Source organism: Diadema antillarum, unplaced genomic scaffold (assembly GCF_040938485.1).
Source record: "Diadema antillarum isolate AM-2024a unplaced genomic scaffold, OU_Dant_1.0 seq00000767_RagTag, whole genome shotgun sequence".
Lineage (NCBI taxonomy): Eukaryota > Metazoa > Echinodermata > Echinoidea > Diadematoida > Diadematidae > Diadema > Diadema antillarum.
The window spans coordinates 683,018-697,553 of NW_027271657.1; the positions used below are offsets into that span (position 1 = coordinate 683,018).

The following is a 14,536-nucleotide window of genomic DNA, read 5'->3' on the forward strand; positions in this document are numbered from 1 at the left end:
ATAATGTAATTTTCCATGAAATTCAAAAGTAATTATAATTATCGTCAATACCAAAGGTAAATGAAACCCCCATCGATCATAAATAACTTATGGGTAATTGAATGTAACTGGTTGTGGTGGATGCATTAATTCAAACATTCTCCATTGTTTATTGCAACGTTTAGATAACCACAGATTTTTCCTTTGAATATTAACTTTTCATCCATAGTGCCAAGCAAATCTGACAGTAGAGTCTATATCTTGAATATTGTACTGCCTGAAGTGTGTTCTGTATAGTCTACCTAAGACCCAAGGTTTTAAGACTTTATTCAGTGAATGTAATATCTGTTTTTGTAAAAATTCGGCACATTGCAAATAAATATTGTAAAAGTAACAGACACCTAGAACTTGGTTGGCATCCTTTATTTAGCATTGCGGAGGATACAACGAACAAGTGAGGTGTTTCAAAAAGTAGAAAGTGTGTTTGTGCGTTTGTGTGTGTGTGTGTGTGTGTGTGTGTATGTGTGTGTGTGTGCGTGTGTGTGTGCGTGTGTGTGTGTATGTGTGTATTGTGTATGTGTGAACATGACATAAAAAGCAATTAAATTTTTGGAGGACCAAGAATGGCCCCTATTGTAACTAGGCTTAAAGAAATTTCAGTAATTTACACAAAGACAACTAGTTGAAGTTCTTTTGAAAAGAAACTTGTCACATCTGTATCGAGATTATCATTAGGCGCAAAGGTTATTAGCGGTCATTACTCAGGAAGTGATACATGTACAATGTATTAACAGACCTGGATAATGCATGCTGGGAAAACATACATAATGCATGTTAATGGGGATAGTTTGCAATTCTTAATCTAAGCAAAAGATGTAATTCTGTAATATTGTTTATACTACTAGACTAATTCTATTAAACTTAGCAAGGTCAGAAGGGGATGTGCTCTCTTTTTATAAATCCTAACAACTTATTATTTCTTTTAATTCAAAGAAGAAAATGAAATAACAAAAGAAGAAAACAATGGACACTTTAAAATTAGCTGAATTTAAATGAAAAAAATAATATTATGTATGTGTCTTTGATACACATATACTTGTGTGCGTGTGCATGTGTGTGTGTGTAGCTGTATGAAAAATTGTGGTAATGATGTGTTGAGTGTGAGTATGAGAGGGACAGAGGTGTACGTGTAGGAGGGAATCAGAGTACATACATGTAGATGTACAAGTACGTCGTATAGGAATACTCACATAATTAAGAGCTCACGAATCACGCACTTGTTACAAACATACTTGTTTGCATTCAAATTGAAGATGTATTTATTTACAGATTTCAGGTATAACAACTTACTCATTTCATTTCACTGTTTGCAGTTCTAAAATAACGAAATACATATGAGTGAATTAACCTTTTAAAAAAGAGTAGAAGGTAGAGTACAATGACTGCACGACAACGTGTGTCGTATGGTTTGCATTGATTTGATAGTGTATAAGAGCATAACATACTATAAGCTGCATGTACAAAGTCTATGCACGATTTACGTACACCGTACCATATTTTGGTGGTTTGATTAAAAATCAAGTAGAAATCATGAACATAAATATGCGCGTTCATACCCTCCTCCAATATGAAAACATTATGACTTGAACCTCAGAAACTTTAAAGTTAATTGATAAGTATCATTCATACATTTCCCTCTTAAAGGTATTGTTGACCACTGGGGGCAGTGATTAAAAATGAAATGTTTGAGATATCACATTTGATGCACATGAGTATTGTGTAGGTCAGTTGTATCACAAAAGCCTAAAATTTATAGGTAACACGATTTTTCTCAATAAACCTCAACTGTGTATGACTTATTCTAGAAACATTTTTTTTCAACTATTGTTCACATTGATCACACTGATTATTACGTTGGTTGTTTCTATCCCTAACTCACATTTCACAAGTAGCACTAAAGAGGTTTTTTCTTTCATCTGCAAATTGAAAATAATTCCTTTAAGATTTTTTACTCGAGTTTGAGTAAGGAAGCTACCTGCAGCTTATCTTTAGTAATTCCCCACCTCCCACGTCCCATGCATTCCTAAATACAAAATACATGCTGTTCCAGCCTCCTTCATATTTATCGTCTATCAATGTCTATAGTACATGTGGTGAGTGAGCCTTTTCTTTACCAAACTAAATGCTAAGTAACGGATATATCCGGCATTCACTTTTTTTTCATTGAGAACATATAATATGAGTTCGTTGTCTAAAATTCGTGCTGCGTGCGTAGGAGGTTACAAGCTTGCTGAAAGACTTTCAGGTCCATCTCAGTCTTTCTGGGAAGTGGGTCTAAAGAAGACTTCATGAACCTGTAAGATGTGAAGGAAGAAAGGGGATTGAAAGAAAATGATATTTCAGTCTTTCTTTAGTTATGGGCATGAAAATGATTCTACCTAAGCTTACTTTCATTAATAGCTCAAATAAAAAAATGAGGAAAAGAAAAAAAAATATTATATTATAGTTGAACTTCAAGACTCATGCTCCTTCATGTCCTTAGTGATACAAACACGAATGTAGAACTGTACCACGAGAGTTCTAGTAGTTTTTTTTAAACGTAAAGTATACAAACTTGTTTCTATACATATGTATAGGCATACAATGTCTACTGTATGTTTTGTTAGTAACACATTCGTGTCTGCTTGTGTAAGTAATATCGCAATGACGCACACATATTGACATATATTGCTATTCAACATTTTCATATCTATTACAAGAGCGAATATGTTTGCACGTATTTCATATCTCATTGTGTAATGGCTATACATCGACACATCTAGTTGCTCTTTTATTTCGTAGCATACCTCTAAGTGGGGTTTCTGCCGTAGAACGCTGACAACAACGTCGGCGACTTCTTGCACGTTTAGTAGTTGCGTCTGTTTTCATTGGCAAAACGAGAAGATAAAACCATCGCATCTGCTATAAAATCATCCGTTTGAAGTCTGACTACATGGAAAGATGGTGACATACGGAAACTCATTACACTAACTCTAGTTTGATAAGAACTGTGCCAACTACTTTCACGATGCAAACTTTCTCAAGATCACGGGTTATGCCGAAGGCACAAAATCACATGAATCCTCTTCATTCAGGAATTACAGTAATTGATCTTAGTTTAAGATATTGATAGACTTCATTATAATAGTACAGTGACTGGACTACTTTAAAAACTCGGTTTTGACATACAGGACTATATGACATAAGTTGAGATTTTCAATAAATCTGGTAATGCCAAATAAATGACAAATTAAAAGTAGTTCAAAACACCAGTTTCGGATGATGACGTGACTAAAATGACAAGAAATGAAGACGTTGTTCGCAAAAACCGATAAGTCCATATTTGCCAAATGGAGATACAGTGTGTATTTGCGATTGAAGGGCAAGAAAAATAAAGAGAATAATAAGAAAAAATTGCTTCTTTTGACCATAACTTCAAAAATGTACCTTTATATGTAGTGACCAATATATCATCTAAAAGGTATTATTTTGTACTTTATGACAGAGACCGTACTTTAAAATCTTCAAAAATGGGATTTATCCGTTTTTACCAAAACATACTCTCCGAATATATCCCTACATTGAATGAAAACTTCTCACGCCATTCCTTGAGTGATTGAAAAAGACACTAAACCTTGCCATTAGAAAATAAGAGGCAAACACATAAAATACAGCGCACCTTCTGTTTTTTCCGATCTCTTCTCTCCCTCTCTTTTTTTATCTTTATCTGTATTGTTTCTCATTCTCTTAATCTGCCTTCTTACCCGTTCGCTGTTATTTTGTACTTCATTCATCAGGTCTTCACAGAGCAGCGATCTGATCGAGGTGTCTACACCACTAGGTGAAACCAGCTAAATTGGAAGAGTAAAATTACATAATACATTTTATTAGCAGTATCATTTTCAACATGGGTGTTGTTAACATTTTCGTAAATATCACTGGGTTTAGAATAAGAATAGTACTACCATTCTTCCATTATTTTCATTACTGTACTGAAAATGAAGACGAACAAAACATTCAAGGTAAACTTGGACGTCGACCAGAGAGGACTATTGCGTCTCGAATATTTTACCCGAATCAATATCATCATCAGATATATTCTTTAAGTTCATAACAAGCACTTCCAACATTCAAGGAAATCAAACAGCATCTCCGGCTGATCTCATGTGCGTATATTTTCGAACATGTGTACTCATAGGTTCCCTGATATTATTTTGCTCCTGCGACAATTTCTCCCCTAAAATATCTTACCACCAACCCTAAATTCTATTCACAACCATAACCCTAACCCTATCCCTAATCCTAATATTAAACTAAACCTAAAACTCTAAAAGAACCCTAACCCTAATATATAAGTCCTTGAAGAAAATAAGACCGAAGTAATTGTCTCAGGAACAAGATGTCGTGTCACCATACCAAAAACAACGACCTAACGCTTTCTGAAAAAAAAAAACCAAAAAAAAAAAAACCAAAAAAAAAAAAAGAAGCAAAATGACGTGAAATTTTGAGGTACTAGGAGATTACGGACATTATTCTTCGACGAATAATATGGAATGCCCTATAGCATTCATTTGATACAAATATTTTTTTCCTCGCTATTCTACCTCAAAGGCTAAAGGGACATTTTCAGGTAGTCACAATAGCTTAGATGGAACAGGGAGGTGAGACTCCAGTTTGCTCTCACCTCCCTGGATGGAAACATACCAATCAGTTAGATGCGTGGAAAAAGCAGCCAACGACCAAACGAACGCGGTTACCGTGTGAATGATTGGGTTTGCAAATCACTGCTGTGTTTTCACAGTCCTTTTTCTTTTCTTTGTCAAAATAGATGAGGAAACTGGTATTCTGTGCTTTGCTTCTTGGACAATCACAAGTATGATTTTTGATTCATTTCGAGCTATTGCGAACCTTACCGAAACACGAATGTTCGAGTTCCTTTCCCGCAACTCTTGACGCAAACCCTCGGTGAGGGCAGCAGTCATGTGTTTGATAGCTGCTTGGAAGCGCATTTTAGCATAACATCCACCTACGACCCGATGACACAGGAGGCTGCCAAACAGAATTATGGAGAATAAAAAATGAGCACATCGTTAATACTGTTGTTACCTATTATTATTTCACCAATAATGATACCAACTTTCATTTTCTGAAAGTGAACTGGAGGAGAATGTAATTCAAAGAGAAGTCTTTCTCCAGTAGCAAAATGAAGACGTGATTGCCTCCGATCAGGTGATATCAATTATTGTTCGTTTTTTGTTTTGTATTGGTTTTTTTTTTTTTTCAGTGGAGTACACTGTAGATATCTAGGAAGCTAAGATTTTAAAGGAATGGCTAGGTTATATTTCCGAATTCAGATTCCCTTGGTTTTTTTTTTTTTTAATGTACATGTAAAGCAAAATAACTTCCACCATAAAAAAAACACAAAAAAAAATACACATTTCCATTTCCCACTGTAGGAGCCACTTTGAGTGACCGATATTGAATGCTGACAAACTTATGGTGAGGTCCTAACTTGGAACTGAATTTCTAATGAATTGTAGCTAATACCGACATTACTTTTTTTTTCTATTTCATGTTCTTTTCTGTTCCCTTCCATGCTCCATGGGTTTCACGTTGTCTATGCTTTGATCATATCCTCATGAAAGAATAAGTAAACACTAAAAAAGTGACAAGCAAGTTTGATTGAAGAAAAAAAATCAGTTTTTAAATAACAAGCATGTTTGATCGAAAAAAAAAGAATGTTCAGATATGAAGTAAAAATGTTTGGTAAAGTTCTTTTTCTTCCATTATGTGCTGAACGTTTTGCCACTTTTTACTCTTTTTGCAAAATTTATCCACCACAATATGTTGTAAAAAGATGCAGAATTAGATGCCATTATAGCCTCGCCACAAGTTGACATACCTCCCAATATTAATGATATGACCGTCATCCACACTTCGTGACATCATGTGTTTGATTGACAAGTTGCTACAAGCAGTCGACGCTAATATGTTCACCTGTAATGAAGCAAAGATTTTAATTACACGAATTGCATTTATTGCATTCTTTATTTGGTCCTAAATATTGCAAAATACGTATCATAAATTTCAGCCTTTACAATGGAGTTAAAAATCATGAGACATTTTACGCTTTCTTTGCCAGTGAATCGAGTGTTCCGAACATTAGGAAGCTTTAGATTTGCGGTGCCGACGTTTGAGACGACGCTTGAGCTGGACGTTCTCCTCTCCCATGCGTTGTGCTGAAAAGTAGCTTTAAATTAGCCGCCGGGACGCTACCCCAAATGAAATGGCGCCCCCATATGATCGTTCCATGAAGTAGCTCTCTACGTCGTGAATTGAGCGGACGTAAAAATAGACGACGCGAGCTACAAATAGATCGACTGAGATACGCAATTTTGCGCATGCTAAGATTTTTATTTTTCCCCCTCTGAATCCCCGTCCCGAAAATCTAAAGCTCCCTACAATCATCAATTTGAGAGCGTTTCCAACAGATGTGACTTCCCTGCCTTGTGGGTGAAGTGTAGTAAGCCATGTGCTGATTTACACTTGGCACTCGTTTCTTTCCTATTATACCTGCGTGAACCTAAGAGTCTTGTACACAATTTTCAGGAATTTTAGAATCTCGTATTGAATTAGTAGACAATCTTCAATTTTCCCTGACAAATTCCTTCCAAACCTCACAAGGTGTAACGAGTAATTATTGGTCATGGGTTTTACAAAATTGCCCTGACAGTGTTTTCATTTACAATGTCTTTTGCTCAGAATACCCTTTTTTGAAGTTATCGTGTTATTTGGTGTAATATTGACATTACTACCGATGATGATGATGATGATGATAATGATCAATAAGAATGATAATAATAGCAATGATGATAATAATGATAGTAATTATAACAATGACAGGGGTGGATCCAGGGAGGACCGCAAAAGGCACACGCCCCTCCCCCTTTATTTTTTGTTGAAACAAAAGAAATAAAAAGAAAAAAATGGGGGGAGGGGTGCGTGCGTCCCCCCTTTAATTTTGTAAACGCGCCCCCTCTTTACGGAATCCCTGGATCCGCCCCTGCGCTGATGATAATAATAATAATCATAACCATAATAATAATCAACAGTGCTTACAGATATAACGCATAGTGCATGATAACACATGAAAAGTGTAGATTTCCCTATGTGCTAAAAGAGAGAGAGAAATACTACAAGATTTGCAGCAGTATCGTGTTTCATATCTCCTTCATAAGTAAGTAAATGTGAAATCGCTTATACGTTGGACGATGAAGAAGTTTAAGCAAGTAAATGTCAAGAACCAGGTGGGGGAGAGCTATTCAAAAATCTCACTTCTAGCATCTTTCTCCATTCTGATGGATGCCCGTCGAGGAGTGTACAGTTAGGACTGATGTACCCAGCGTTATTAACACAGACATCAACACCTCCAAACTTCTCCTTAATCCAGGAGAACATGCCCTCAACCTCGGCTGAGTTGGACAAGTCACACTGCTTTGGAGCAACGCTTCCCTTCCACGACTCACTCTCCACCTCTTTGCGTAGAGTCTGTTGTCAGGGCAAGCAACGATAAAGTTGATAAATTGACATAACGGAATGACTAGCGTACTTTCTTCAATGTTTTCTGCTTGCATGTGTCATGAAGGAACAAGCTAACATCAGGACACTTTTTTTTTTGGGGGGGGGGGGGGGGGTGAGAATTATACTCCCTTCCCTGTTCCACCGCCCGTGCTTACAGACCGATATGTTGCTGATTTTCTCTATGCTCGGGTGTAATATGCAATGTTATTATTTATTATAAATAAAAAAATGAGAAGAGGTTCATAGTGTTCTCAGTGTTTGTAATCCACCTAAGTTCACTTGAACAGAATGATCTACATGTTGGTGTATGTGGCCTCAGAGTTCGTCTTATGCAGAAAGTCTGTGCATCCGACGCGACTATAGTCCGTCTTAACCGTAAACGTACATTACAACAACAGTATTCTACTCCAAAGTCTGGGCATACGTTCTAGTTTCCTGCAGTCATAACAGCCATTTAGCATTCATGGACTCATGTCTGGAATAAAGCATGATATTGTAGACATGATGAAGTCGAACCAATCTTTAGTAATTCATTATATTAGTTACTGTTTAAGGCAGAAATGCAAGGTCTAAGATGGTGACACTTTTCACTTCATTATGATGACAAAAAACTGAAGGAGCTTACCACCAGTTTATCTAGGCTCCGCGCAGAGGCGACGACCTGCATGCCTTGGCGAGCAAGCTCCTTGGTGATAGCAGCACCGATGCCGGCAGAGGCCCCAGTCACCAGGGCGACTCGACCTATCCAACGATTCATCGACGTACTGTGCCGTGATGAGATGAAAGTAACGGAGAATAATGGACATGAAACTTGATCTGTTGAACTTTCATCTAAATTCACGAATAAGATAACTGGAATACAATCGCTTAATGTTTTCAGGTTGGTTTCAAGAATAAGTCGGTTGGGCCTTCATTAAAATTGGACCTAAGTTAATGAGAATGATACGAAATGTAAAATTGTCATGCTCTCACGTACGGACAGTAATGTTAGCCTTACTAACAAGGAGTTACGGTGTATTTGAATTGGCAGATGTGATGACGTCACAACTTCTCTTGTCTCCCAATTACACAATTTACTTCATTAAATCAGGGAGGTTTATTCATTCGAGCACATGACGCGATGTGCATGGTTAACATCGTTTGTTGACTATTGCTGGTCACCTGGGATGAACCACGAGAAGTCGGTATCATTCCCCCTCTTCTTGTGTGGGATCAATTCAATCGAAATTGAATTGAATTGAATTGAAATTGAATTGAAATGGTGTTTTATTAATCAATATCTTTCGCAGCCCGGAGGCTGAATTACAGACATTGTTAACAAAGGCCATGTATATATTAAAAATACTCACAAAATACAATGTAGCAATGAAAAAAGAAAATACATACAAAACAACAAAGGGTCAATCCTATTCATCTTAACCATTGCACAATTAGATTAACCTATAATACAAAACAAAAAGAGATATTACAAATACAATATATTACTGTTCTCAATGATTATATAAAAGAATAAATTCATATTAATTATGTATTCCGGTCATTTATACTTATCAATTAATACAGATGTTGTCTTGTCATACGGCTCAAATCAACACATTTTACGCAACAAAAATAATCAGTTTATCAAAAATAATCAAAGATAATCAGATAAACAAAGATAATCAGATAATCATACAGCTCAAATCAACACATTTTACACAACAAAGATAATCAGTTTGAATTAAAAAAAAAATCCTCACAATCTTCTCTTCGTAATATACATAAACTCCCATATCAGAATACATTCAATCTATACACAGCGCAATACATCAAATCAGTCAATCAATAAATGATATATTCGCATTACATGTGCATACGAAAATAGCATCTGATAATTGCACATCTCTCCCCCTCTTTCTCCCCCCCTCTCTCTTTTAACTCTCATTTAACTATTACACACACTCTCACGTACAATATATATACCTAACAAACAAATATATACTATTGTTTCTATAACCAACACTCTGTGTTATATCATTGCACATTTTACACCAAAATTCGATCTCACAAATAACCAACACCAAAAAGTTAAAACGTAACATTATAAAAAAGAATTAAACCGTTTCTGAGGATAATATAAAAAGATAAAATTATACTTTTTCAACTTGTCGTTAAGCCCTTGATCCTGTGATCCACAACCTTTTTTTATATTAAGATGAACTCTCTGACAACGCATACCATGCACATCATAATTAAAAGAATATGTATATATACTTTCAAAAATTATATCTTCACATGAGGGAAACAGTGAATGCTCTGTGGCACTTTATGAAGGAGACATAAAACAAAACAAAAAACAAAACACTGTACTATTCATTGATAAATGTATATGGTAGGGAATGACACTATTTAAAACCATTTTATTTGAAACCGTTTTAAGTCTGATATTTGCACACCTATCTCCCTCTCTCTCTCTCTCTCCACCCCTCTCTCTCTCTCTCCTAACTCACATTCCACTTATACACACACTCTCTCGTACATCTAACCAGCAAATAGACACTATTGTATGTAACCAACACTCTGTATGATATTATTGCACATTTTTGTACCAGAATTTGATCTCACGTAAGAAAACACCACCAAAACACCGAAAGATAACATTATAAAATATTTTAAACCGTGTCCGAGAATAATAATATAAAAAGGATACAATTAGGCATATACTTTTTCAACTTGTCATTAAACCCTTGACCCTGTGGTTCATAATCTTTTTTATATTGATGGTATACTCTCTGGAAACACAAACCATGCACATAATAATTTGCATAATGAGGGAAATAATAAATACTCTGTGGCACTTTATGAAGGAGACATAAAACAAAACAAACAAAACAAAACTACGCTATTCATTTAATAAGTGTATGAGGTAGGGAATGGCACTACTTTGAAACCGTTTTGTTTTGCAGTTAAATTGTTGATATCTATGTCTTTTACGTAGGCTGTAGTTGACATTCTGAGTAGTTGGAATCCAATCACTACACAACGGGTTTCTGACTATTTCGGTAGCAAAATCTATAGGCAAAGCTTGTTTCGCCTGTTTCTGAGCGTATCCAAGGAACACATTTCAAGTGCTTCATATACGTGGTATAATTGTCGCCTAGTATTATCCTGCAAGACCGTTTTTTTAATAACTTCAAGGAGATCACTTCCTTCTTTTGTTAAGCTGCCACTGAAAACAGGTGCTCCATATTCAAGTATAGGTCGGATGTATCCACAATAGACTGTGATCATATCAGGCAATGGCAATCTGTGTCTTTTCAGACACCTTAGCATGTACATTTTTTTTTTTTTGTTACACCGTTTCAGTATGTCAGATATATGGGAATCCCATTTCAGGTTTGATTGAATGGTGATGCCCAATATTTTGGGTTTTGTCAACTGTATTGAGAATCTTGTCGCCTATTGAACGAGGGATTGAAATTGCAGGGTTTTTGGAGAAACATACTGTCATAACTTCACATTTTGCAGGATTTAAAGTCATGTTATTGCGAAGAGACCATTCGTGGAAATCATTAAGGGCACTTTGAATATTTGGGGGTTGGCTTTCTATCCTGCTTTCAACAAACGTCAGATCATCCACATTATTGAAATAGGGCACCACGGAATCTTTACAGGCATCATTTATCATTAAAAGAAACAGTACCGCACCCAATTTCGTTCCCTGTAGAACACCAGAACACACCGTTGACTGGTCTGACAATTTTCCAAAATATCTTGTACACTGTTGCCGATTTTCCAGAAAGTTTAAAATCCATGCAATGAAACACGGTCGAGCTTTCGAGGCGATCAATTTCTGGGCGAGGATATTGTGATCAATGCGATAGAAAGCTTTTGAGAAATCGGTAAGAACAACAGTAGACACGGAGCGAGCATTTTCCGCATTTTCTATTACTTGATGAAGGAGTTTAATGATTCGTCGACAGACCTGGGCGATTTCCGTATTGATTAGGGTCTATTTGATTGTTTTTTTCTTCCAACAACCACTTGCACATAAATGACTCTGCGATTTTGGCAAAATGACTAGTCAGAGATATTGGCCGTAAATTCGCAATTGTTGGTGGGTGGCATTTCAATATGGGAACAACCTGTGCTTGTTTCCACTGACGCGGGACATCCGATGATTGTAAGGAAGCGTTAAGTACGTTTGTCAGTGGGAAGCAAATCTCATACGCGAATTCACGAAGGATGCGGACAGGTAAGTCTCCGGTAATACCTGCTTTACACTGGTTGAGTGAACGCAGCTTTCGGTAGGTTTGCCACGGCTGGATTTCAGGACAAGGAGACGGAAAGGGGAGGTAAGCAGGTAGATGGTCTCTATCGAGGGGAGGTAAGTCACCTGCTACTGACATAAAATGATTGTTTATGCGGTCCGCTGTAACCTCGAACTGACGGGGATCACCGGCATCAGTCCCGGTACTGAGATTGGTGTTGGGCGTGCATCATTGTTGGTAAGTATTTTGATCTGCTTATACCACTTTGCAGGGTTGTCAACTTTGAGGTTCTTGACTCTTTTGTTATAATACGCGGATCTGGCCTTTTTGATACAACGAGTAACTTTATTTCTGAAATGACGCCAAAGTGGTATGTTATTCTGTTGAAAGGCAAGCTGCCTACTACGGATTGAAGATTTGATTTCAGCGGTCATCCATACCTTATCTGAACTGTGGGCATGCGTGACTCTGGCAGGTAAGTATACATCTAATTGACTCTGAATTGAATTCATCAACAGATCACACTTAACAGAAGGATCCTGTTCCTGGAAAACCTCCTCCCAGGTATGATTTGTTATCCAGTTACCAAAGGCTCTTTTTCCACTGTCTGTCAGAGGCCGTACTATCCTTCTCCGTAATTTGTTGGACTTTGATATCGATTCCATTGGACACCACAAAACTCAATTATGATCGCTCATTCCAATAGGGGATATTACACAAGTATCGTTGTACAATGAGCTGTTAGTTGTGATGATCTTGTCAAGGATGTTTGCTCCTCTAGTGGCTTGAGAAACAACTTGTTTAAAATTGACGTTGCTGAGGATTGGTTGCAGGTCAAGATCATTAAAGTCAGCTTCTGGATATCTGGTCAAAACAGTATCAATAGAAGAAAGCAGATGATCAACGTACTCATGGGCTCTGGGATGTTGAGGGGGAAAGTACACAACGCATATAATGAGGCACGAACATTGGCGAGGAAGTCTAGATGGTCTCAAATGCAACCAAAGTACTTCGATTCTGTCGGGTACTGGGACATCAAGTTCTCGTGCATTAATACGAAATTTTTATACGTAGAGAGCTACTCCACCACCAGGTCGGGTTTCCCTGCATCTTGAATGTAACGAGAAGTCGGGAAGTTTGAACATATCAAGAGGGGTGTCAGGATCAAACCAAGTTTCTGTTACCGCAATAACATCAGCGGAGTGGTTATTAGCGACTATGGATAGCTCGTCAATTTTTTTTTCTCAGAGAATTAGCGTTTAGAAGGATGGTAGGTAACTCATACTTTACCTTGTTCTTGCAGCATGATATCTCCACTTTCAATACACATCTGGAGTTTGGTGTAGTATTTGGGGGCTTGGAAGTGCGACAGGTTACCCTCACTGGAGTTTGTTGCGGTTTCAAGCTTATTTTGCTTGTGGTATCAACACAATGTTGTGCGTGGTTGCGTTGTTTCCTGGTACCACCTCGAGTTCCACGACGACGTAGGCAAGTAGGGGAATGGCCGTAATGCCGAGATCCTTTATCGCTTTCCAAGCCGACAAAGGTACTCTCCGTGTTTCACTTCCATGTCTCAGTTGTCTCAGTGTAGACAAGGAGTACCTGTGTCGATGAACCGAGAGTGTTGCAGAATCAGGTCCAGGATTAGGGCTGATGTCGCCACAAATTAGAAGCTCATGTTGAAACGATGACGTACTATCACTGTAGTACGGGATTCGTTCTGGATCTGGATCTGGATCTATTACTCTGAAAAGCTCAGGTTGAGCATCACTCAGAACGTGACTGTGACTGGAGCGTTGTTTAGTCCAAGTGCAAATGCGTTGTTTGAAGAACTTTTGATGGCGTAGAGTTTTGGCAAATGGCGCAACAGCCAAAGCGTATGTAGAACGTAAGGCAGTTTAAAGCGTGTCTCGGGCTTCATCACGAAAAGGTCCATAGGAAGTGATGGTATTCATCAGATCCAAGTTCAATTGTGTTGCGCGTCAGGGCTGGCTAAGCTCATTGATTGGAGGGGTGCTAGCTTGTGCCCCTGTGTAATGGCTGCTATACATGTGTATTTCGCATACCAATCGTTGGCAAACAGCACAGGGAAATTCGGTTATGTCTAGAAAATCACTCCACTACATACCTTCAGAAAGGTCCACAAGAGTCAGAGAGTGATATACAACAATCTACTATTCGATGTAACTCAGATTATCACACAGTAATGACGAAATATCCGAAATTTCTGGAGCTCTGGAAACACTGCTGCTGCTGCCTGTTAGGCGCTGCTCATTTCCATCAATCAATTCAATTCAATTTTTATTTTCCACTCATGGGGTGGAACACCGTCGTCAGCCAAAGGCTGCTTTTCAGAGGGGTCCACACGTACAGGTTAAAAATACAAACATTATACATACAGTACAATGTATGACAAGGATATACATCACATAATATGCAAAGAACAAGAAACAAGGTATAAGCACCATGATAGCTTGTTTCAGACACAAAAGAAGAAAAAGGAAAAAAAATATCTACAAGGCCTTAGAATACGACATAAAAAATAAGGGCATGTGACACTGAATTTCAAATACAGAAGAGAATCGGTAGTGCTGAGATATTTTGACCGTGACTTGATGAGTGGAAAAAAAAAAATGGTTTATACTCCATCCGGTTACGCATCCTGTATTCATCATTATTTCATATAT

General features: G+C 37.5%; 1 protein-coding gene across 1 annotated transcript; it reads right to left on the bottom strand.

Moving 5' to 3' along the window:
* Positions 1 to 2,291: 2,291 nt before the first annotated feature.
* Positions 2,292 to 8,356, bottom strand: LOC139738755 (dehydrogenase/reductase SDR family member 11-like). The gene is made up of 7 exons (XM_071649396.1): positions 8,225 to 8,356; positions 7,354 to 7,566; positions 5,921 to 6,015; positions 4,932 to 5,067; positions 3,783 to 3,869; positions 2,826 to 2,897; positions 2,292 to 2,333 (listed from the first exon to the last, which is right to left on the bottom strand). Exons 1-7 carry the CDS (start codon positions 8,354 to 8,356, stop codon positions 2,292 to 2,294), a joined length of 777 nt encoding a protein of 258 aa, XP_071505497.1.
* Between the last annotated feature and the right edge of the window lie 6,180 nt (positions 8,357 to 14,536).